Source organism: Myzus persicae, unplaced genomic scaffold (assembly GCF_001856785.1).
Source record: "Myzus persicae strain clone G006 unplaced genomic scaffold, MPER_G0061.0, whole genome shotgun sequence".
Taxonomy (NCBI): domain Eukaryota; kingdom Metazoa; phylum Arthropoda; class Insecta; order Hemiptera; family Aphididae; genus Myzus; species Myzus persicae.
This window is the reverse complement of record NW_019104375.1, coordinates 40,151-67,172: the sequence shown is the minus strand read 5'-3', so window position 1 is coordinate 67,172 and position 27,022 is coordinate 40,151. Positions and strand designations below refer to the sequence as shown.

Here is a 27,022-nt window from a genome sequence, read left to right as displayed (position 1 = left end):
TCGGCGCGCGCTACGGATATTGACCGCTAGAGAGGGGGCGCGCAGCTGACTACGGCCGGCGCGCTGATACCGCGGTAACGTTGTGGGCCGCCACAAAAGTAATACAATTTTAATGATAATTGTGTTTAGACGTGTAAATGTGTAATAAGTAATAACATATAATAACAACATTTAAAATTTAAGAGGACGCTACACAGACATTTTCTGTCTCCATATTACAAGTGAGTAACATATCCAATTTACGGTCAGCGTTTAGCTTAAAAATTAGAGTGAATCTACCTATTATGTAACTTGTTTTTAACAACATAATCTGTGTTTTGCATGTGCGTTTTTTCACAATACTACAGTTTTTAAGTGAATTATGAGCATTTTAAAATTAATTATTACATTAATTTGTATGATCGTTTTCAAACTATGGGTCAGAGTTACAAATTAAATTCTAAAATTTCTTTTGAGTAATTTAGTTTTTACTTAAGTGTAAATGTACTAACAATACATGCACCATTAAAAATAACAGAATGAACTTTGATATTTATTTTAAGTAATAAACTTGTAGCATTATTTAATAAATTTGCTCTTTCTAATTGATTCAGTGAATTAATATAAAAAAAAAAGTAATATGTAGTTTCCAGTATCCATTAGAACATTTTTTCAAAAAATACTATTTCATTTTTTGTTTCATTTTTTACTAAATTTGTCAAATTCTCCATTTACACTCATATTCACAAAACCATCTATTTTTCTTTAAATGTCATTTTAACTTTTTGTTTCAAAAATATTTCAGCTACTACTTAGTTGACACATACCAACTTTTTCTTCAATCACATTAAATAATTTATTTGAGGCTCATTTCCAGGCTCACAATTAATTACCATGTACTAAGTGTTCTTGGATGTAGAAGAATACTTAAAAACTTTTTTCTTACATACTTATAGAATTTCAATGAGTAGTACTGCAATATCAAAGCAAATCTTTTTATGTCATTACTGGTTTTTGTATTTGTTTTCATAATTTTTCAATAATTTGTTCAAAACTATTACATCCCAATGCCTAAAATAGAAATATTACAATTTGTATACACAGAAGAGTTAATAATACAAAAAAGGGATCATTTTTATGATTAATAACAATTCACAATACAAAAATATGATTTTTTTATTTTTAAATACTTATTACTTGTCCCAATTTTTCAATTTACTATAGCTGTCAGTTAATAGAATTTAACTGTTGGTTAATACAATCTCCAGTTAAGCTAACCTACAGGTTTAACTGATAGGTATTCTAACCAATACTATTTCTCCCGATTAAATTTTAAACTGTTGGTTGATTGTGATAATGTTTGTGAGTTCTTTACTTACACATTCATACATTATGTTTCTATTTTTCTTTCAAGATTTTAAAACCTACTTTTACCTACTTATAACTATAAATTTCAAAATTGAAATACTTTTTTATGACGGTGATTAGATATTTCAAGGATATTTAAATTATCAGTTTCAACCGTATACCATATTAAAATTCAAAACGTTGGTGAGTCCTATCAAATGGTTATAACTAGGCATAGTTTATATTTTACAGTAGTCAAAAAACACATGATAAATTGTGTTGTAGTACTATTATTTGTATAGGTATAAAATTATAGGTGGTGTAATAGTGTGTTAGGTACCTAATATCACATTATAATAGCAACTGTAGTCTATAACAAAACATTGAATTTATTGTATTATTTATAAGAATTAGGATTTTGAGTTGATACCGCCAAGGCCTGATTATGCGAAAAGTAGCTTGAAATTAATCTCAATGTTCCAAAAATGTCATTGTGTATCTAAAATAATATACCTATACAAAAATTTCAAGCCCCAGCAAAATGTAATTAAAACAAAATAATTAAAATAGCTATTTCGTTTAAATATTTAATTTCTTATAAATTCAAACTTAATAAAAATAAATTATGTTAATATATTATTCAGATTTTTTTGGTTGAAATACTTTTAAATTTTCAGTGGCATCATTTGTCTACATTTTTCATACTTAAATTTTTCCATTTCATATAGATTTGTAAGAGTTCAGTGATATTACCAATCACACATAATTTCTTTACACTATTCATTCTTTTTTTTTTTATAAATTATAAAAAAAATTTTTTGTGAATTTTGATTTGAAGCCTATAATAATATTGACTATCCTTATGATATTACAAATTCACATAATAATTACTTAATTGAAATATTGAGTCTAGAAAAAAGAATAATATGTACATTTGTATTTTTGTATTATTAAGAGTAGATACAAAAATAACGTATGGTTCTTGTAAATATTGTTGAACTTTGACAATTTATACTGAAAAAGACTAATAAAATAATCCCAAAAGTAAAATAGTAAATTTAATAATATTTAAATATTTGGATACATGATGTACGTACACCATGAGTGGCATGAGCTTAAAATAAATTATTTTGACAAACAAAAACTGTGTTTTGCAGAATAAAAAAGAAATAAGAAATAACATCTAGATAGTAATGTAATATAAAATAATACAAAAATAATAATTAATTATAAAAAAAATATACAATAAATTTATATAAAAGTACAAATAAACATATATATATATTGCTTCTTTCTTTGTGCTATTTTGCTTGATACCCCATATTTTACATGATGATTTACTTATTATTCTATACTTTTAATATTTATTTCATTATAGTTTAAATAATTTTTTCTTACTTTAAGATTTTTTAGTCCATTGTCAGACATCATTTTTACTTACAAATACATTTATAATGTCTTCCAATGTATTAACTTTATTTTTCAATCTTAAGTAACATTTTTTTTAATATTTCGATAAATCATTAATAAGTTCTTTTTGGTTCTTCTGGTCATTGAAAAACTACTCATCCTCTAATCACCAAGGACCTATTATACAAATTTTGTTCTTTGCATCATTGACATATAGCATTTGATTACATCTAAATTATAATAAAGTTGACTCCGTTTGAAAAAAAATGACTTTTATTACCAACCGTTATTTTAAAGGTGTCAATATCTAATGAATAATCAACTGATTTTTGAACCATGTCAGAATCAGTAATAACAGACTGAATTTATTGGGATATGAACATTTAAAATAGTTGGCTCAATAACATTCTCTGCAGAATTTATTGTATCATCATGGTGTACTTACCAAAATAAAACAACATTCGTATTAAATAATAGATTATGTATATTATTGACAAAAGGAAACATTACTTTTTAACAGTACTAGAACACAATCATTTCCTATCATTTTGCATTTCTTCTTGACGAAGTTATTTTGTTCCATATAATCAGAATATAATCAATACAATTTTAAAACTTTATCAAGATTCAACATCTTTTTCCATTTGAATAATCTTGTTGGATTATTTAGGAATCCACAATTTTATAATAAGTTTGTTAGGGGGATTCTAAACCGTGATTTTCCGTCTTTGTCTAACACACAAGACTTTTCCACATTTTTGATTTTTTGATTTTAACCACCAAAAATTGAAATGACAAATTTGTATTACTGTTTTTTAATATTGAGTTTTTAGGAATTTGTAGGTTAATATCAAAAATGTGGGAAAGTCGGTCTCAAGTAAACTAATTGAACAATTCAAATCAGTTTTCAGAATTCTTATCATTTCACTATATCAATCGGTAGATTTGGCAAAAAGTGCGTCTAAAATCCTATGTCAACTGGAACCCCTTAACAAGAAAAAGGTTGTAATTTAATGAAGTTCTAAAATAGTTCACTTACTTTTGAAATGTTTTAATTTAAATTATTATAGACCCATTTGTGACAATCACAACATTAAATATTAATATTTGCAATTTTTTTTAATCACAAGTAACAGCAAATATTATATATAGTTTTGTTTTTGCAGTAGGTGTAACAGAATTCTAAAATGTAGAATAAATAAATGGTTTATCTACAAATATGAAAATCAAATACCGCACATATGTCATCAATTTATCATATTATACAAAAATGTGAACAGTCTCGATTTTTTATCTTTTTAAAACCTCAAAAATACTGTTGCCTCAAACTATGATGTCCCGACCATGTTATTATGTTATTCTGTTTGGCCGTCTATTAGTGCCACGCGCAGTACGCACAAGCTAGAGGCAGCCCGGGCGTTGACCGTTCTGGGATCGATTGGGTCAAGGTCACCCGAGATAAAAGTCCTACACGACTAACATGGACGGCTCATTGAGAGAAAACACAACTAACAGAGAGGAGCGAATGAAGTATTACCAAAGAGAGAATAAGTAGTAGAGTACATAAACAATAATATGTTAATTTATATTAATGTACTATACGTACTTAAATTAAATTTTATTGTGTCTTTCTCTCTCACTCAATACCTTAACATGCATCACTCGTAAAATATATGATATAATAAATAATAATAAACAATATACAACTTGGTAGCCGTGTTTTTACTAAAACGTTACAGAGAAAAAAATTATGTTTAAAAATATGCATATTTCTAATAATACGGTTTACAGGCAAAACACCAGTTATAAAAATTTTAGACATTTTTATCAAGACTCGTAAGAAATGTTTGATAGTTTTGTTATTTATTTAGATAATTTCAACAATAAAAAAATAAAAATCATGAAATATTTGATGATCGAAAAGGGATACAATAAATTGAAGCTTTTTAAGATATTAGACCAAATTCCTTTCTACAATTTTGTTTTGTTTTGTTTTTTATTGAAATTCCCTTCTTATTGAAGTGAGCAGTGTTATTGGATGTTCAAAAGAATTCTTTTTCCGTAAAAATAAGCGTACTCGATACATAATGATCAATGATCATCAACCACCATTGCACGACAATGGCAGTACCGTGTAAAGGTAAAAACCAGTTTTTCTATCTCTGCCACACATGCCTTATATACATTAGGTAAGCAATATATTATGTGTTAATTGTTTATACCCATATGATAACTTCCTATTTAAATCAGTTTAGAAACATACAATTGAACACATACATTTTATTAACTTTAAATCAAAATCGAAATTTCTTAGGATACAATTAAAATGTTTTGATATCCTAGAATATTACTATGAGTAATTTATTTTTCTATTAAGAGAACCCGCATATGTTGTATCCGTCTTACACATGTACGACATGCCAAATTTTTGTTCAACAGTTTCAATAGTGTGCTGTTAGTTTTGATATAAGAGTGAATTGACCTATTATAAAATTCAAAGGTAAAATTATTATCTAGAGCCCCACATAGGCTTTAATTAATATAATTGTTTTTAAGTACCTAAGTGCTTAAGTTATGACCCTTTTAAAACTATAGTTGTGGTCCTATTTTTTTATTTCATGCTTCATATTGTTCCAACATAATATATATCCTGGTCAGTATTTTTCTGTTTCATACTTTTCTTAGCTTTTTTTAATTGTTTCAAAAAAATATTACCCCGTAAAATACTATTATTTTAAATTATCATTCTTAAATAGATTAATATTCCGAAAAAAATATTTTCTTTAAAATGACAGTTCCGTTTAGATGTTTTCCATATTTATAAATGGCCGTTATTTTATGGACGCGAGCTGTATCAGAAACATTATAGTAACGCGAGAAATCGCATTGCTTGACGCGGTATGCAGCAAAGCACATCCGATACAATAATAAGCTCCCCTCTAATAAGCTGGACCCAGAAATGAGTGGAAGGTCCAAATACTGTAAATTACATTTACTGTATTTGTTGGAATTGAGCAATGGACAGGCCAAGGTAGTCACAAACCGCTGCACCGTCGTCTAATCGCAACGGTATCTGTGGCCTTCACACGCGAACATTAATATTCTATCGTCCTCTTAAATTACGTAGGTGATGTCGTTCCAAATTGGCTGCCATTTAAAAAAAAGCGAACGTTTAGATTTTTATATGTAATGTTTGCGAAAATGACTTCATATTATGATAAGAGTAGTGAGGGCAACGCCGTTCGTGGAGGGTTAATACTTAATAATTGGTCATTGTTATGAAACTCGAATCATGCGGCTTGTAAATAAATATGCCAACTGTTACCATTGTTAACCGCAACATCGTTCCGTATTATATTTTCCGTCTTGTTTAAATGTTAGTTTCTCTGTCACTTCAGTGTGAGTGAGAACGTTCGTCTCTGGGCGTGACTTTAATGCCTAGCAGTTTGAGGTGAACGCCCTGATCTTGGTGTACAACGTACACTGTCTGGCGTCCGATGTCTACGCATGCGCGCTAGAATTAATCGATTTTACAATTTATAATATATAACTACAACCTTTCTATCACGAAACCATATCATCCAGCGCGCAATGACCGAATGCTCTGTAAATAAGGTTGTATAACGTCTATGTATATAGGCTATTTTTTCATAACGAAATGCGCTCGCTGGTTGTAAAGCATCACGGTCTTTGTCGCATTTTTTTTGTTTTAGTAGTTGTACATAATATTATAGTAAACATAATATACAATAATTTATCGTCGCTACGATGGGTGCAACACTGCTTCGACAGGCTGCCGTAGTACCTTACAGCACTGTATGCCTAAGCGTCAAACAATCCCGGGACGCAGCTCACTAGCTGCTGGCTGCTCCTCTGCCAGTGGCCAGTCTACAATAGCACAATCGAGACGTCGAGTGTTAGTTATACTTTTCTATGGTCGAGTGTCCACCGCCTACCTAGAGACGACGCGTTGCGAGCCTTTCTTCAGACTCAGCGAAATCAATCATCGTTACGCCTTTGCCTGTCCTTCGACGCCGTTTCGCTGGTCCACCCGATCACTCGTCTATAAAAACCGCACTGCGAATTGATTGTGTCTTCGCACTCGGTTGCTGCCCCGTCACGCACTTATACACCGTTTCACGGACAAGTCGCCACCGCCGGATACTGTATCTGCAAGACTACCGCAAACGTCGCTATTGTGACCCTCTCTCAGATTCTTCGAAGGTATACTCAATCAGGTTTTGACAATTATTTAGTGATTTTTTTGTTCGACAGTGTTATCATTATCACGATAGTGCCGTTTTGAATTACTCGTCCTGGTCCTGTGTCTTTTCTTACCACACAAAATGGCTACCGCTGTGGCGGATGGCGATTGATGAATGAGACTCTGTAGTCTGCAGCGTATTATTCCGAAACCCGAGGTGAGCTCCAACTTTCCCGCGTAGTTTTCTATTATTTTTCATATCCACCTATATAATAGTAATCATAACCTAATCAGATGACAGGTATATTATTTATTACTGTCGCCCAAAAATCGATAATATGCTATCCGATCTCGTTATCTACAGTTCACGCTTACTGATTGACAGTGCCGTAGCTGAGGGATAGGCGTTAAGGCATAAGCCCCCCACCACGAAAAACATCCTGGTTATTGGTTATTGGTACTGCTGATTGTAGTGATATGTTCGTGTCCAAGACTGTGGGTCTTAAAATCTAAAATTGATACCACTGTGACTGTAGGTACATTTGATTTTCTATTAACCTTCATTACTCTCAGACAAAAGCAGGACGTGTATTCGACATCTCCACAACAAAAAAATATGATCCTTTTCAAACAGATCTCGTAAACGACTATATTTCATCATCGATAAAATCGTGGAAAATTCGGTACTGTAAGGCAGTGGTTCTCAGCCTTTTTATATCTGCGTAGCACCCACAAAATTAAAAAAATTAATACTTGACAAATTAACCTTTTTTTTTGCTTATCAAAAGTATAGGTATACGTTATTTTATAAGCACTGAATATAAGAACTACACAAGTATGATAATATACACATTTAATGCACTAAAATAAAAGAAAATATGTTCAATTATTATATATGTGATTATTAATATCACGTTAACATCTTTATATTACTAGGTACATTATATATGGTTCTTAATTAAATGTCTGAGGGTACTCTAGGAAGGGGGGAGATTAACCTAGTAAAATACTTGACTAATACAAAAAAAGGACATAATATCTCCACTTAGATGTTTATTTTCAATTTTTTTTCATTGTGTTATTACTAATTTCTAATTTATATAATTTATTCAATGTAAATTAATGTATAAATAATAAGATATAGTGAATGAAATATTTTCATATCATCATTATATTACATATGTAGTCATAACTTAGAACTTATAATATATCTACTAAATATTATAAGAATTAAAATATATATTGTTAATGCTTAGAATCTCTAACTCTCTTCAACAAAATATGGATGAATTTAATGTTGATATTTTTTATATTTTAGTTTGGTATGAATTGTAGCAAACATTTTAATTATAGGTACCTTCCCTTTACTGACTATGTATTAAAAATTAAAATAGATCTTATAAAATCAGATTGAACTCAGAATTTATTATAACCTAAAATATTAATACTTAAATAATGATATTTAATAATACTTAATTTAATACTTAAATATTATAACCTAAAATATTCAAAACTTAAGTACACAATACTTATATTGCTTGGTACATTTTTGTGGTTTAAAAATATTTTAAATTAATAAATTTAAAACTATAATTTTGAAAAATATTATATTTATGTAAATAAAAACTAAAAACATTTTTAGATGACATCCATGACATTTTAACATGAAATGTTCATGTACTTATACATTCATAATTATTTAGAGTTAATAGTTTAGATGACTGAGTTTTGTTTTTAAAACATAGTGTTCTATACCTCATACTATACCCTGCCAGATTAATAATAAAAAAATTATTATCATATAATATAATACTTGAAACTAAGAAAATATTGATTCAATATTCTATAATTTTGCTTTATATCCAGAGAAAATTATTACACTTATGTTATTATTAAATAAATATATTCAATTACTTTTAATTTAATTTTTTGTAGGTCAAAACAATAATTGGAGAGAAACATTGAGGTAAATTATTATAACAAATATATTTTTTTATTTATTTCCGGTTTTGTGGAATGGCATAATATGTTGATTTTTTTTTTAAATAATTATTTAATTTTAATGTGTTCACTATTATGATGTTGTATAGGCTTACATGGTTATTATTTTGAGTATAAAATTAATTGAACTATTAATATGTTAATACATTCTGTTTTTAATTAAACTTACAAGATCTAAGGTGCAATGTCATTAGTAAATTGTATTATTTAATAATTCTGTTCATACTATTCATCAACTCTAACAATCATTTTACTCGACTTGTCTGTGGTTATTTCCATGATATCTACATGACTCACAACTCTTTACTACACAATTAAAACTACTAAGCATTGCAAATATTTGTAATTTGTATACCTATAAACCATAATATTTTCATCAAAAATATGTGTCTTGAATTTAAGAATGAAAAAAATTAAAAACAACAAAAAATATTGGCATTATACATTATATCTTACTTTTATCCATAAGAGTGAGCAGGCATTACCCTCAAGGTAATCATACATAACACATTGACATTTAGCATTAACAAAAAAAATTGATAGGGTAACCTCATTTGACTGCATTTACCATTGTAAAAAAGTATTTCATAAGTAATATTTATTAAAATAATATAGTGTAATTAATTTACCTAAGTTAGTTAATGAGTAAAAATTTAACATCACTATTTTATGTAATAAACATGTTAGATAAGTTTTTCTTATAACTTCATACGCCTTTGGGCTGGTGTGTTGATTTTTAAATTTTCGATAACTTCATCTACATCTATATTATAAGCCATATTTTGCTTGATGAATTTAGCTTTGAGAAAGAACGCTCACATGAGCAACTTGTTACTGGTATAACTAAAAATGATTTAATAGCTTTGAAAAAAATATTAAATATGGCTATTCTACCAGAATTATAATTTGTCAACAAATGCATTCATTCTTCACATTATTTTGGGTTTATTTCTTTAAGTACATTTTCCATTTTTTTCGGCAAAATAATTTCTGATTCTAACTCATGAAAATCCAAATTAAAAGCTGAAGCAAAAATATTTGTGTCTTCAATTGTAGTTTTTAATTTAAGCATACTACCAACACTTTCAATTAACTCTAATGTTTCTTGTTTGAAGTGCACACTAAAACAAAAAATCATTTGATCTAATGTGGTAAAATACATATTTATCCTCGTTGCATTTTTTTGTTTTTTGACATAAAGTACAAGTTTCATTGTAATTCATTTTAGAAGACACTCGTCTTTTTTTTCATAGCAGGGAAATGTTATTCTCTTCGCACTTTTCAAGAGTTTTATTTTATACATTTGTAAATGTATCTTTGTTATTTCTCAGATACCTTAGAGATAGTTTTAATGATTTTATGAGAGACTGTTATAAGATCCAATTTTGAACTTTGTAAAGCCATACTTACTTTTAAAATTAGAGTCAAGATTGGGTATAACATCTGTTGAGCAAATATAAAATAAAAAGTTTTCATTTGATGAATTGAACCAAGAGCTTTGGCTCTAATATCTGGTTGGTTTGTAGCATCACCAATTTCTTTTATGGCAATTAATATAGGTCCATAGTCTGATCTTACAACAGAAACAGCCTCAGTACGGCAAGCCCAGCGTGCACTTGACACAGATTTTAATGTTTTCAGGTTTATACTTGCAGAGTGAGCTACTTTTTCAAATGTTGTGTGTATTGTACACCTACTTTAAACAAAGTTATAAATTAATTGTATGGTGCCAAAAAAAAATTGAATGTTACTCTATTTTTGTCTTCCCAATAAATCAAATAAAACAAGATTAAGGCAGTGTCGTAATAATGTACAAAAACTGTTTTATCATTTTTATCTTTAAATTTGGCCTGCACTCCATTCAAACTACCTGACATTGTAGCAGTAGCAGCATCAAAACAAACTGATGAAACTAACAGCCATTGAATGTCATACTGTTCAATGACTTCACATTAAGTATTTCATACTTTGTGCATAAGTAGATAATAGTTTCTTTATGCACACAAACTGTTCTACTGGACAGTTTTTAATATTTTCATAATACTGTACCCCAATTCATAGTTTCTCGTGGTGATCAATGTCGGAGGAACATCAGCAATTATAAAAATGTATTGATTTTGACTTCAATTTATTTTTCAACATTATTTATTGATACAAAAAAAAGTCCTCTATGGACATCACTGTGTTGTTCACTGTGTGAATAAAATGGTTTTCCACCAATACTAAGACACTATATCTATAAGTTGATGCATTATACATCAGTTGTTCTGTTTTTTCCATTTCATTAAGCAACGTTTTCCCCCATTAAAATTATATCTATTGACTTAGAATTTAAAAAAATTGTGTTTGATGTTACACTGTTTATATGTAATTTAGAACATTAATGTAACTTATACTTTTAACTAGCCATTTTATAATTACTAAAATCATTTTTTGAAAATGTAATATCTGATTGTCTAGCATTGATTCCAAAAAGATTTTTAATTACTCGAAAAGGAAAACAAAATGCACAATAATTTTTTGGACTATACTCAAGCCTTGTTAATTTTTCATACTAATTGTTTTGATAGCTACGTTGAACACCACTTAATATACTCCTTGGAAACAATGTCAACACGGGTAGAAAAGAAATGGCCTCTTAAAATCGGATCATTTTGGTCTAGAAGATTTGTCAGTAAAGAGAGTTTAGGATTATCAGGTTGCAATCCAGTAAAATCCTCATTAATTGGAGCTGTTACAAGTATGAACAATTTGATATGAAAATAATTTTGGGAAAAGAAATCAAACCAACTATTTTGAATTTATTGAATTGTTCAGTATTTCAATACTACCTACATAGAAATTATTCTTTTATTTGGTTATTAATAAGTATATTAAAGAAAAAAGTACACAACTAAAACATAGAAAATTAACTACGATTTTACCAAATAATAGGAAATACCAGTAATTATATACAAAATCATTGATTATTAACTTTTAAAATTCATACTTGATACTACACCTCATTTATAGGAAAAGAAGGTTAAGCCACATTGCAATCAATAGGTATACTAGATATAGGTACTACTACTACTACTACTACTACTAATAATAATAATAATAATAATAATAATTAGATTAGGTAATAAGTAAAATTAAACACAAGGTAAAAACTTACTAAATCATGAGAGTATACTACAACATAAGCTAAACATGTGTTATAATTATAATGTATATATTTTACAAGAAAACATTAATAACATGGATCATTCATATATATATATATGATACATATACATTGTGCATAAATAGACATTGAACTGGTAGGTAACGTTGATTCACATATTTTGTTTGTCTACAGCACAACAAACTACACAAATTAAATTATGAACAGTTTTATAGCCTAGTATAATAATTAATAACTAGGAGTTAGATTCCGGTGCAAAAGTATCAAGCATTGGTGCACGTTCAAATACATCAAGGTTTATTGAAGATAATGAACAACTTCTTTTCTCTAAAAATATATGCTTATTGTTAAATTCAAATATTGAAAAAGTTACCTTTTACTACTAAATTAACTTAGTTATATGGCAATAATAATATTTTAAACCTAGCAACTATTACTTTGATTACTGATAAGTAAATTGATATAACTTTATGCATCAGTACTTAAGTGTTTCAATAAATATTGTTTAAGACAAAGCTTCAGTTATAAAAATATATATATTTAACTGTTTTAGTTTAGTCACTAAAATTATTGAGTTATAATATTAATAAGTATAGTTAATTTAAAAAACAAGTAATGATTATAATTATGTTCCTCGATTATATCAACAGAATTCATACTCACTGTTAGCAATATGTTGCTCAGGCACTTCTTTTCTAAAATATTCTTTCAAAGTTTTTTCATTCATATTTAATTCTTTAATAACAAATTGTATTTATATTAACAAATATTAAAATATGTTTTTAAAAAATAATTACAAATGGCTTATAATTCATTTTATATTGTATACTGTAAAATAGTAACTAAATAAAATATGTATAAGACTATATCAGATATTAATAATTTTATTATTAGTAAATATGATAATACTCTCTAATCTGTATTTCTGTCTATTTTCTATGGTAATAGCATGACGTACTGTTGTGATAGCAGATTTGCTAACAACGGCTACTGCAGCCTGCTGCTGATACAATTTGTATAAATTATTTAAATGATATATATTTTAAAAAATTTTCAATATTCTTATTTTTTACATTAATTTACTATTTGTGAACTTGTTGAAATGGTCAAACATAATATTATGATTATTGAATATATAATATATAATATATAAGTTTGTAGAGTAGTGAGGTGTCAACCCTGACTACCCTGTGCGCACGCTTATGCTTTTGTCAACAACAAAAATTTTCAAATATTGAAAATTTTTGAAATTAAGTGTTCAAATAATCAATCTTCATATTATATTATAATTATTCATATAATAAAAATTTAAATTGTCATCAATACTAATTAAAATGTTTTCTTTTATTTAATGTCAAACAGAAGGAGAAATTTCAGTAATATTATTAGTAAATTGTATTTATAAGTAACTATAATAAGTCAAACCTGATTTTTCATTGTAAGCTCGATTGTTTCTGATTTGGCAAAAAACATTGTCTTATTTATATTTTTTTTAAACTACTTTCATATACCTAGTTAAATTTAAAAAAAAAATTAAGTAAAAATGTATTTTTATTTATTTTCAGATTACAAGTCACATTGTTCCAAAATGGCCACAGAAGTAACACCTCGTAAAAAAGTTGAGTTCTATATTATCAACCATATACCCAGACCAGTATGCAATGTAGTATTCAAAAATCTGCAATTTTACCGCCATGTACAAGAAATTGTTCAACATCCGGTGGCTATTTATTGTTTTCCATCATATCAGCCTCATGTGGCACAACCAGAAGGTACAGACCTAATAAAGAATACAACAATTATAAAATAATGTATTTATAAGTTGGTAAATTAAATTTTTTTCTGTTTGCAGGACTCACTCAATTTGAGATACCGTTTGTAGTGTCAGATGTAGTTGCTGGAATAATAGAAGATAATCCTTCAAGTATTAAACTGCAGATCCGATTTGGAGAACAGCTGCAAGGGAAGAGAGAGTTGTCAGAAGGATTACCAGGAAAGGTACAGATTACTATCAATTCCCACGAAACAACTGCACAAAATAGTCCTGTTGATTATAACTGCAGTGAATATTTAAACTTGGAAAATACTGGCATAGAAAATAAAAAAAGCAATGAAATTAAAATATGTTGGCCCTCGTGCAAAAAACCATTTTATATGGTGATAAATATTGTAAATTCAAAAACAGTTGAAGATTTGGTGAAACAAGTACAATTTGAAACTAAAATGTATAATAAGACACTAAAAACAAAAGCTAAAATCCTAGAAATTTTGAAAAATGCCCAAAAAGTTGGACGGAAAAGATTTGGAGCAGAGTTTGCTGCTTCCTTCCCTTTAAAATTGTTGTGTCCAATAACTCAATTAAGAATAGAACTACCGGCTAAATCTTTGAAATGTGAACATTTACCTTGTTTTGACTTGCATACATTATTTTCATTGTATAAGATAAAACCAACATGGGAATGCCCAATCTGTATGATACCCATTGAGGTTAATGAATTGGCAGTAGATTTATATTGTTTAGAAATAATCAAAAGTCCATCTCTTCCTGCAAATTGTTCTGAAGTAATAGTACATGCTGATGGCAACTGGATCCCTATTATGGAATTAAAGAAAGAAATTCTTAAAGACGGTCAGAACGAAGCTGTTATCAAGCAAACCGGAGAATTTCAGTACATTTCTGTTGAAGTGGACGTGAATAAATTTTATGATAAAAATATGGTATCAAAAGCAAATGATGAGAAACCGAATGATTTCAAACCAATGACATGCAATCAGAGTACCGACAATTCAGACATTGTAGATAAACCGTCTACCAAAACAGAATAGAATAAATAATAATGTTAACTAATATACCTACTTTTTAAAATTAAGCACAAATAATAATTCAAGTTTTCTATATTATTCTAGATATAATAATATATTTAAGTTAGATGTTTAATTTATCAATAATGCTATTTTATAGACAGTATACTTGCCAATTGAAATAATAAAGATTATTATATTGTTACAAAATAAAAAATATAACACAAGGCTACAAATTTTCTTTAAAAAAATTTATACTCACTTGTATTTGTTTATTTTTATTACTTAATATAATTATATTATAAGAAATGTTAATCATTAATTTAACTGTGATATTACGTTTTATAAAAAAAAACCACAAGTAAAGCCTATAAAGGCTGTTTTGTGTTTACCTTTGAATAATTACTATTACTAACAATTTGTGGGGGGTGGGAGTAAATTTGTCTCAATAGTATCAGCAACCACGTTCAACTTCATCTTTTCTGACAATATATGGTCCAATACCTAAACTAAATATTTTGAGAGAACTATGGAAATAATACACTTTCATACATTACATTTTGATTTACTATAAATTTATTTATTTCAATATTTAGGGCAGGGAAGATGCCCATGTGACCCTAGGACTGTACTAAATATCCTTAAAGAATCTGGATTTGGATATCCACTTTTGTCTTGGTTTAGATTCTTTCTTAGCAACAGCCAATAGGTACTAATGGGTTAAGTTTTTGATGTAATGACAAATTACTAATTAGTTTCTAGCTTCCTCGAGTATCCATCAAGGGTGTCATATGTCACCAATAATTTTTTACTACCATCTTTTCAATTTTCAAAACATTTGAGTTAGTATTAAACAATTCCTATAAGAAAAGAAATATTAAATTATACTGTGAATGTGTGGTGGAATTATTTGCGTGCTCAACTTTCATAATTTATTAAAAATAAATATAAATGCTAGAAAGTAGAAATAAATGGTAAAAGTTAATACAAATGAGTTATAACTACAAGAGGGAATTTCAAGAAACATATAATATTTATTCATTACTCAATTATTTGTTTAATATTTAAACATTGTGTGTCACCCAGTCTTTAAAAATACAGTCAACTAAGCGACAAAATATTTTCATTGGACGACATTGGTGTCGCTTAGTTAACTAGTTCAAAAAATGCACTAAACAGCAATTTTAAATACTATACTTCATATCAATAATTAAAATAGTTTTTATACTAACCTTTACAAGTGTTTCAATACCATGAGTTTCAGCAAATATTTCTACAGTAGACTATACTTCACAAAAACGCTTATCTTTAATAAGGTGAGAAATAAATAAAAACCGTATTCATTATAGATAAAATTACGTCCATTTCGGCAGCACTGCCACTTTCGAATCTAAAAATCAAACCTTGACAGTATTTTGTACAGTTTTGAACAACCAAAATAAAATTGTATTGGTACCATTAACTTTTTAAGTTAAGTGTTAGGAGTAGAATTGTTGCGCTGTGTTTGTCAAATTCTTATTTTTTAATTATTTCTTTAATTTAAAAAAAGTCCCTTTACTCCCTTTCTTCTTCATCAGCCTGCTGTACCTAAACCTAATAATTGTACAAGGACCTATAAAAAAACAGTATACGTCCTATAATTAAAAATCGAATTTTTTAAACTTTTGACAAAGAAAGTGCTGGGGAAACGTTTCTCCAGCACGCGCAATGCAAAGTCGGATATTCTCGGATTAACAGGAGTTATGGTATTCGAAGGAGAGCTACATATAGATCTAAGAGCGAAAAGAGGAAATTACAAAGCATTTTCATATAGGTCAAACGATATTATGATCACTGGGAAATGTTCGTCGACCTAATGTAAGACCGGCGATACAAAAAACATAAATGTTAAGGTTTTAATATATACTTATTTATATATTTCTTGTTTTTAATAATGTAAACCAACGTTTCTCAAATTGTGTTCCGTGGAACCCCAGGATTCCGCAGAGGTCACTCCAAGTTTCCTCGAAAGTTGTGTTTTTTCCAAAATTTAAAATTTAAACGCATTATTATAACTTAATTGCAAATAATCCTTGCATGAAATAACGAATTAATAATATTGAAACATAGTAATGGTTCTAATTTTCGAGCTGTAATACATAATATATTGTTGAAAAAAAAAAGTTGGAGTTCCACAATGAAAGTGCATGTAAAAAAGGGTTCCATGGATAAAAAAGTTTGAGAAACTCTGATGTATACAAATAACTACCAAGGGGGTGGCTAACGGGCTTTAGCCCCCCCCCCCCAAATGGCTAGCCCCAAAACATATTTTATTAGATTTATTATCAATTGACACTTGACTTTAAATTATTATAAAAAAAAAATATCAACTATCGAAATTTAAACATCAGGTATAACATAATATTATATTATATTTATACCTGTCATTCCGGGCCCCGGGAGAGACCTCTGTTGTTTAATATTATCGTCGCGACGTCGTTAGTTGAAACTGTGTACTGCGTGTAGGATACCGGAAACGTCTAGACTCTAGATTATACATTTTTATCTATACAATTTAGTTTATCTCAAACCGCAGGTATCTTTGCGACAAATTCCACTTTCATTTTATTACCTATTTAGTAGATTAACTGGTATTATTGTCGTTCAACTGTTCAAGTCGACATCGTTGGTTTTTCGCGAGCTTATTTATTTATTTGTTTTTAATTGTTAATTAACAAGCTTTAAGATTTCTGCACATATTTCAAAATAAATACTACCTATTAATATAAAAATTTTTTGAATTTAGCCCCCCCCCCCCAAAAAAAAAAAAATTCTGGGTGCGCCCCTGATAACTACTAACATACGAGTATAAAAATTAAAAAGTACAATAAGGTTTTATTTTACATTTAAATATATGCTTTACATCCATACTTTCTAACCTCACCCTTTGGCCTATCATTTTTTTAAATATTCATAAATAGTTTAATACTTTTATTACTACTAATATATTAACATTTATTCATAAAAAATTTTAAATTAACATTTTAAACTTTTATTATTATTATCACGTCAATACAAATATATAATAGCCAATAGCGTGTTAATAAAATATCATTCAAAAGACTAAGACGTATGTAAGTATTTTCGTGGTAAGTATATGTACCTTTATAGTCATATATAGTGCAGGTAGCTATACTATTATCTTGTAGATAACAAAAGTTGAATGGTAATTTATGTAATAATAAAGTACCTAATGAATTAGAATGGTATAAGGTACTCCGAAGTCCGTAACACTGACTATTCAAAAACGAAATAAACATTATACGTCCTATAAGTTTTTTCTAGGTGCTTGTACCATTATTAGGTTTAGGTGCAGCTGGCCGATGAAAAGGGGGGGGGGGAATAAAGGGACTTTTTTTAAACTAAAGAAACAATTAAAAAATAAGAATTTGACGAACACAGCAAAAATTCCACTCCTAACACTTACCCTACGGCTTACAAAGTAAACGTACGTATGAAACAGAAACTATTTTAATTGACAGACTGGCAATCGCATTTGTAATTGCGTCATGCGGTAAAATGATACTTTTTTTATCGTGTGAAAACGTTCTACATGCAGCCTCCAGTATAATTCCATTAATTTTAAGTTGTAAATTTAGGTACCTAACTCGAGATTGAACTATCGTTTTTCATTCCAAAAATTGAAAACTAGGTAAAATAGGAAGGACAAACATAAATTGTACCCAATATATTTCAGGTATAAATGTCTACATAACACATAGTAAATTGCACCCAATACATTTGCAATAGCTTAAAAATAGAATAAACAAAAAATAAGGCTCCTGCCTATATTAATATTAAAATCTGATACCTGTATGATTCTCCTCCTTTATAAATGCTGGAGAATAATACCTGATGCAAGTATTGGCGTATTGCAATTATGTTATCAGTGATAATAATAAATTTGTTTTTGTACATAGACTGTATATACGTCAATAAAATAAGGCGATTAATAGATAACTACGTAAGTTATTTGTAAGTTATTTATTTCTAAAATTGAAATTCAATAATTATAATCGGAACTTAAACTCGTTGTCATTTAGAGAATTTTAATTTTAGAGCTATGGTGAAAAGGACCAAATTGTCTTAAAAAAATTCGATCTATCAGAATTTGGAATTCAAAACACCTGTCGCCATTTTAAAAAAAAATGCAAGTTGTATTGCGCATGCGCACACATAAAGAACTAAAAATGTACAAATCGTCAAGAAATGTGTATTTATGTATTCCCTATCTCCTCCCGAAAACCGCATATCAATCTGATGTCACTGGACAGAATTATTTAGTGTTACCTTTAAAAAGAAACAAACTGTATAATCGAATACATATCTTTCTAGTACAGCTTCACAAATTACCACTAACATGTCGTCAGACGATGCACTGTTGGTACTTGGTTCAGCTAAAAGAGCTTAAGAAAAACGAGGCATAGTTAAGGCAGCGCTCGTCCACATGAAAACTTTCGTTCAGAGTTTTGATCCAGCGATAGAAGCTATACCTCTCTTAGAATTTAGGCAAGGGAGCTTCCTAGGGTTAATAAAAAATTTGACGATATCCAAACTCAAATCGAGCTGATTACGGTTGATGACTTAGCTAAGGAAGAGGAGGATCGTGGCAGATTTGAAGTTGAGTTTTTAAGGATGAAATCTACAATGCAAGAAATAATCAATACAGAAAACGTTTTCAACAGCAGCACGCACAACTCCTCTCTTAAGGGGATTGGAAGCGGCAATTTTCTTTCTCTGTCTAACACACGTGCAGCATAGCAATTTAGACGTGTTCTAGTTGAAACGTACCGATCGATCTATTGATGCGATAAGGAATCTAAAAACAGTTTTGAATTCATCGTCAAGTCTACTTTGGATCGACTTTCCCACTTTTTTGATTTTTTTCCCCAAAATCCAATAAATTAGCTTTGAGCAAATTAGAAACCTAAAAATCATCGAAAGTTAATTTTTCGATATTCTTAGCACAAAATTTCAAAAATGTGGGAATGTCGATCTGTAGAATATTTTGCGACGAATCCAAATCTGTTTTCAGATTTCTTATCGCATCAATAGATCGATCGGTACGTTGGAAGTAAAAAATTAAAAATTGAGGTACACTCAAAAGTTATTGTTATAAATATTGTTTGAGTTAGGTACGTCAAAATAACTCAAATCTTTTTTGTAAAGCGGCGTATTTACGGTTTCTCGCTGCTTTAGGTATATCGTTTGTCAATAGTACACATCCACGGCCCGCGGCTGTTGAATAATAATATTACGTGAGTATACAAAAATAAATAAAGGGACGAGTAATTCACTATATATATATATATATATAACAATTATTAGAATAACATCCATACAGCGTGTGTAGATAAGAACACGGTGAGCAGCGATCGTTTACTATAGCCACGACAAATACCGACGTTGTACGAGCAATCCTGAAGGAATTAACACACACTAATGATAATTTACTACTAACACATACACACTGTGTAACGCGTATAAAATATAAATGATGAAAATGCCTATACACAATCCCTTAGTAAATCGCCGCTTCCAAACCCCTTAATATGTCAACTACTCAAGCACGTGTACAACTACCTCCCATAAAATTGCCAGAGTTCCATGGTAATATTCAAGATTAGGAATCGTATTATGATTGCTTCAGTTCTATGGTGCACGTTGACGCCGATACCGATCCCACGAGTAGTCCGGTTGTAGGCAACGACTTGCGTAAGGGATTGTGGACAAGGAAGCGAAAGGGGTTACCCGACATGAATCTAATAACCACTAGACCACATCTATACCACATTAGGTTAAGAATACAACGGCAACACAGCTTCAACAGCTACATTCGCACCACCATTTCGTATGTGACCACGTCGCCGTGCCTAAAGCGCTAGATCAGCCAGTTGAGAAGGGCGTAACCGTTTTCCGCCAAATTGACCCTAGCCCGTTATCACCATGGCCGTTTTCCGCCAAAGGTTATATTCCGATTTCCGCCAAAACGAATTGATAAAAAAAATTTGAGAACCCCTGAACTGAATCCATCAATTAGTAATGACTCGATGTACATTGTACGCGCCTCACCTTGTATCACACACGCGCTTCACCCCACACAGATATTGATTACAAACTATTATCTATATTTTATCTTACTATTATTATTCACCTATTTAAGTGTAGGTACCCACTGTATTTTCCAAAGCATACGCTATTATATACGAATTGTACGTAAAACCCGTATAAGTATAAATATCACATGTTAAACATCACTAGATTTTCGTCCAAATAATACATTATTATAAAAATTAAAATTATATGAAAAGTACACATTCGATATTTAGGTATACTATACAAAAAAAAAGTATTTTTAGTAATTTCACATGTCTGTCGTCCAAATAATAAATTATTATAAAAATTAAAATTATATAAATAGTACACATTTCATTCACAATATTCATTAAGTACACATTTCATTCACAATATTCATTATTTACTATACGAAAAAGAGATTTTTTTGACAAACTCGAACCTAGTTAAATGCCCATGAATGTATTTTTGAATGTATTCTTCATTTTTTTTTTTGTCTCAAATGAATTATATTTCGTGGAGTTTTCGGTTGGTTCACACTTGACATTTTACAATATACACTGGTTTGTACTTCATTAATCAAGGTCTGAACCCACGTAAATATTGAAGGTGAATTTTTATAAAACGATTGATTGAAGTCGGAATGAAACGATTCACATGCATTTGTGGTTCTTGTCAATGCAGAAGTTGGTTCTGCCCATAACTTAGGGGGGAACGTACTTGTATTTAAAATGTAATTGTTCAATAAATATTGTGAATACGCTAGAACGCGATTATCAGATGGACACTGTGGCATAAAATCTTCCATAAAACAACTCATTACTTCACTTGGATTTAAAAATAATAAACCAAAGGTATACCTTAACCACATACCAATATTACACTTATTTTTATACTCGGTAATTAGCCCTAGAGATTGAATTTGTCGATACCATGCTTGAGTCAAGTGAAATCGTCAACCAACTACATTCATCCTAGGCCAAACTTCATAAATTGCATTTAGTATAGCTTTTTCAAAATCACTAGTTATATTAGTTGGTAAAAAAAGACGACCCATATTATCACACAATTCCGTTATTTTTTGCAACATATAAATGTAAGTCTCTGTTTTTTTGTCTGGCAGCAAACAAAATACAAGTGGTACATAATGCCCATTTTTGTACCCATGAATTGTATACATTTGAGTAAAAAATCTAGCACTGTATTGGAAAGTGCCATCCATGTATATAGTTTGGACATCACATAAGAATTTTAAGTTTTTTGCACATGAAAAAATCAAAACATTTTTAGAATCATCGTTTAATAATAAGAACGGTTCACCTTGCATTGTCAAAATGTTCATATCTCGTAAAGAGTCGTGCACAGATTGTATAGAAGTTGGATTAGCCGGAAGAATTTTTCGTCGGCTTTCATACATATTTTTTCGTACACGATCTACGTCTTTAACTGAAATATTAGTACATACGCTTTGTCCAATTTCCCGTAAAATTATTTTTTTGGGCCTCATACTTACATCTTCTACTGCTTTACGCTTACAGGCTGAATTGATAATTTGTCTGTCAATTAGACGTCTATCGATAGCACTATGATCTGCTGCATGACTTCCTTCAACCTTGACTAGTACGTAATTCGTTTTTGTAAAAATTTTAGCAGTACATTTTTTCTCGTAGCACCTCCACCGAGTAATGCCGTCTTTAGATGTATACGCATGTATAAATTTAAAATTTTTGTATATTAGCATAATATTACCGCGGTTACTGGTTATCACTTCAATATTGGGTATATTCTCCGACATTATAGAAACTTTTTTATAGAACGCGGCTTCAACTGACAGGTGCATACTGATAGCGAACAATAATCCGTCAATTATCCGCGGATATCGCTATAATAATAGCGCGTACATTGAATCAACACTATTTGATTTTGATGGATTCAGTTCAGGGGTTCTCAAAAAAAAATGTATTAATTTGTTTTGGCGGAAATCGGAATATAACCTTTGGCGGAAAACGGCCATGGTGATAACGGGCTAGGGTCAATTTGGCGGAAAACGGAAACCCCCGTTGAGAAATGTGACGAGTGGCTAATTACAATAATTTGTATGCGTTTAGGCAAGGACACATTGCATGGATGGCAGCTCCATCAAAGGAACACACTGCTTCTCAGGTATATTGATCTCGAAGAGTTCCTCGCGAGTCGCTGTGTCGTAACGCAAAATTCTTATACATATCTCACCATACCTAATCAAGAGGAAGAGGACAATTCAGTACCAAAACAGCCAGAGCTAACGACGACGGCGAGAAAAAATGCATCGGCTACAGCTACAAAAACATGTAGTAGAAGCATATGTTTATTGCCTTGAACCTCATAGGCTGTATCAATGCGATAAATTCAGAGATGTCCCCTAACAAAAGAATAACGCTCGTACGTGAAAAAAGGCTTTGCTTTAACTGTTTCTCTCCATATCATAGAGTAATTTCATGCAGATCAAAGTTTGTTTGTCAGAAGTGTAAAAGGAGACATAATACTCTCATGCATTATGAAAACCAAGAAACCTCAAAAGAAATTGCTGAAAGAGTTCTGAAGAAAATGCTGGAGAAGTTGCTAGCCCAAAGGAGGTGACAAATACAGCAATGATGGCGCATCACAAATTTGCGCGTGTCTTTCTTATGACAGCAGTCGTTCTCGTAGGTTAAATTCGGACAGCAACGTGAATGCAGGGCAGTGCTAGACAGTGGCTCCCAGGTTAACTTCATTTCTAAGAAGCTAGCAAATTTATTGATATTGCCTACAAAAAAGGCATCCTTACCTATAAGTGGCATAGGGTCCACTGTAACTCGATCCACTCCATATGTCGAAGTAAGCGTCAAATCCAGAATGAGTGAATATCAGTTAAGATAAGTCTGCTGCGTGTTACCAAATATGGTCACGGATATAGCTTCATGTGCAGAGCCTAAATATGGTTGGAAGGTTCCGGATGAATTGTCAGGAGGCCTCACAGATCCACGATTTTACCAGAGAAGAAGCGTAGATTTTCTAATAGGTGGAGGCGTTTTTTTTGACATAATCGAATCAGAGCGTAAAATGATCGGTACAGGTCCGTTAAGCTTGCAGTTTAGTGCCTTGGGATGGATTGTGACTTCCGAGCTAGGAGTAAATTACTTTCTAAGGACAAATTCCCTAGGTGAAGGCATGGAGAGCAGTTGGCGGACAGAATTAGTGGATGATTGTGCTAATTTTGGGCAAATATCAAAGAATAACCGAAGATCATGAGAAGAACAAGAGGTAGTAGAGCATTTTAAGCAGAATACTATTCGTGATGATGAAGGGCGATTTTTAGTGCGTTCACCAGTAAAGCCTTCAATCAATGAATTAGGTTCGACCTTAGCTATGGCGACATCGTGGTATCTAAATATAGAAAGAAGACTGCAGCGAGACGAAGACTTGAGAAGAGAATACACACAGTTCATATAGGAATACATCAGTATGGGGCACATGTAAGAAGCCACCGAAGTCATATCTAACCACCAAATCGACTGCTATTTACCAAAGTATCTTGCTTAACTACAAAGGAAAGAGTAATGTTCGGCGCATCAGCAATGATGTCTTGAAGTGTGGACCCACGGTTCAGCAAGAATTGTTGTCAATACTTACGGGATTTCGAAAACATCAAATTGTCATAACAAGGGATGTTGAGAAGATGTTCATGCAAATAAAAGTAGCAAAGATAGATTGGAGGTTACAAAAGGTTCTCTGGAGATCGAGTCCTGAAGAAGAGTTGTGAGAGTAATATCTCACTACAATTACATATGAAACCATATCAGCTTCCTTTCTAGTTATACTGCCTTGTTACACTAGGTAAGTCGACTTAGCAATCACACCCAGCAGCATCGAAGACGACTGTGGAGGACTACTACATTGATGATATAATGACAGGCGCCGAGACTGAAGAAGAATGCTGTCTGTTGCAAAGGGATATCAGTATGATCATGGATTCTGCTAAATTACCTTTAAGAAAATGGTGCTCAAATTCTGAATTCGTACGACAGAAACTATCAGAGCATGAGGAATCACCATCACTCGCATTGGAAATTGGAGATCAAGATCTAGTTAAGTCGTTGGGATTACAGTGGCAGACAGTTGCGGATGAATTTCAATTCAAAATTACGCCGAGAGAAAATAAGGGACACTTGACCAAGAGGATGATATTAGCAGAGCTAAACGGAATATTTGATCCACTTGGTTTCCTGTCACCAGTATTGATAAAGGGAAAGATATTTCTCCAGAAATTGTGGGCAATGGAAATTGAATGGGATACTAAATTGCCAAATGAAATTCAGGAAAAATTGAGACAATTCTACCAAGAGTTAGGGCATCTAGAAACCATACGAATACCAAGAAAGGCAAGGCCTGAAATCAGTGACGTGACGGTTATTCATGGATCCTACGATGCTTCAGAAGAAGCATTTGGGACTAGCTTGTATGTGCGCTCGCGAAATATTAAAGGAAACTGGCATTCCAGATTTCTCAGTTCATAGACGCGAGGCATAGGCTTAGATAGCAGCTGGCCAGCCGTGCTCCACAAATTGTGAGTTTTTCCGTATTATTATTATTATTATTATTATTGTTGGGCCAGAAAGGCCATTTTTTATAATCTTGTGTATTATTTTAAATCTGTGATATAATACAACTAGTCAATTACCAATCAATTTTGTTACTATTTATTTGAATTACCCTGCCATTAGTTTTTAAGCCTACACGCACACACATATATACACATCTACACATCCACCACACACTTGAGCTCTCGAGTTTTGCTCGGCGATCCTGTCCACCTCCCTTGAGTCACTATACACCACGAATTAAGATATACAGGATGCCGAACGAGGGCTTATCAAGTGAAGACGGAAGTTTCCAAAAATCCAGAATAACTTACAGCGCTTTTTAGCCACAGTGGCGTTTAATGAACTAAAACAGTGCTACCATCTATCAAGAATTATAGTTTTACGTATCTTTATCATAAAAATTATCATCATGTTAATTTCCCGCCACTTTTATGAAATTGTATTAATGTTGGATTTGTAATTATTACATTATAAAATGCATTATGAATATTATGAATATATGTGAATAAAGATATAAACTATGATAAATTTACTAATATTTTATTTTGGTATTGGGCATGATTACATGAAAATTAATAAAAAATAGAGCTGATAAGATATTTGTGGATAAGCTGACTATTCATAGTATACAATATAATGTCCTCATGCTTGTATTAAATCAACTGATTTTACTTATTTAAACGATTATAATATAGGCTGCGAGCTATTAATTATTGATGTTCGTTTTATAAGGAGTCAATTAAAATAGTAAATTGTTATACCCAAATAGTATACCAGGTAAGTATATTTAGTTATGTCCAAATATTACCCTGTCAAATGCTGTGTACCACATTGTACATCAACTGACAAGTCGAGATTTGGTATACCAAAAGATTTGTTTTTAAAATGGGAGGAAGTAATAGGTGTACCATTAAAACCAAATTTTAAAATATGTGGAGCTCATTTTTTGAAAAATGATATTGTTAGTACTTGGGAATCAGGAAGCAAGAAAACAAGTTGTAATGCATGTTTATCTGGAATAAAAAACATTGACAACCATTCCAATACACAGGCTGCAAAGCTTCTTAACCTGAAGTCTCGTGGTTACTTAACACATCCTGATAGCAATTTTTTCATGCTTCTAAAACTAATTGAGAAGTGTTTTGTCAAACACAAAGACAGTCAAAATGTGTTTGACGACACAGTTGAAGAATTTTTTAATAATAATTACCTGGTTCCTTTTCCGTGTGCAATCCACAAAGAAGATATGGTTGAATTTATATTTACATCATATATTGCAATGAGGATGAGACAATATGCATACATGACTAATCACAAAACAAAAAGCACTAACAAAGTTAAAAAAAAAATAGCCAAATTGGTATCAAAATAGTTTTT

The 27,022-nt window shown here is 30.6% G+C and overlaps 2 protein-coding genes across 6 annotated transcripts; one reads left to right on the top strand and one right to left on the bottom strand.

The window, feature by feature from the left end:
* The first annotated feature begins 107 nt into the window (after window positions 1-107).
* LOC111041612 (E3 SUMO-protein ligase PIAS1-like) lies at window positions 108-15,136 on the top strand. 5 transcript variants are annotated; one of them, XM_022325918.1, is made up of 4 exons: window positions 120-221; window positions 8,876-8,906; window positions 13,673-13,879; window positions 13,960-15,136. In XM_022325918.1, exons 3-4 carry the CDS (start codon window positions 13,696-13,698, stop codon window positions 14,931-14,933), a joined length of 1,158 nt encoding a protein of 385 aa, XP_022181610.1. In that variant the 5' UTR covers window positions 120-221; window positions 8,876-8,906; window positions 13,673-13,695; the 3' UTR covers window positions 14,934-15,136. The 5 variants fall into 5 exon arrangements, with proteins under 5 accessions (XP_022181609.1, XP_022181610.1, XP_022181612.1 ...); XM_022325920.1 differs by lacking the exon at window positions 120-221 and adding an exon at window positions 6,588-6,960; XM_022325921.1 differs by lacking the exon at window positions 120-221 and adding an exon at window positions 6,977-7,157.
* Window positions 15,137-21,978: 6,842 nt separating this feature from the next.
* On the bottom strand, window positions 21,979-23,072 carry LOC111041611. The gene is made up of 2 exons (XM_022325916.1): window positions 22,344-23,072; window positions 21,979-22,139 (listed from the first exon to the last, which is right to left on the bottom strand). The coding sequence occupies exons 1-2, from the start codon at window positions 22,861-22,863 to the stop codon at window positions 21,979-21,981; spliced, it is 681 nt and encodes a 226-aa protein (XP_022181608.1). The 5' UTR covers window positions 22,864-23,072.
* Window positions 23,073-27,022: the final 3,950 nt, after the last annotated feature.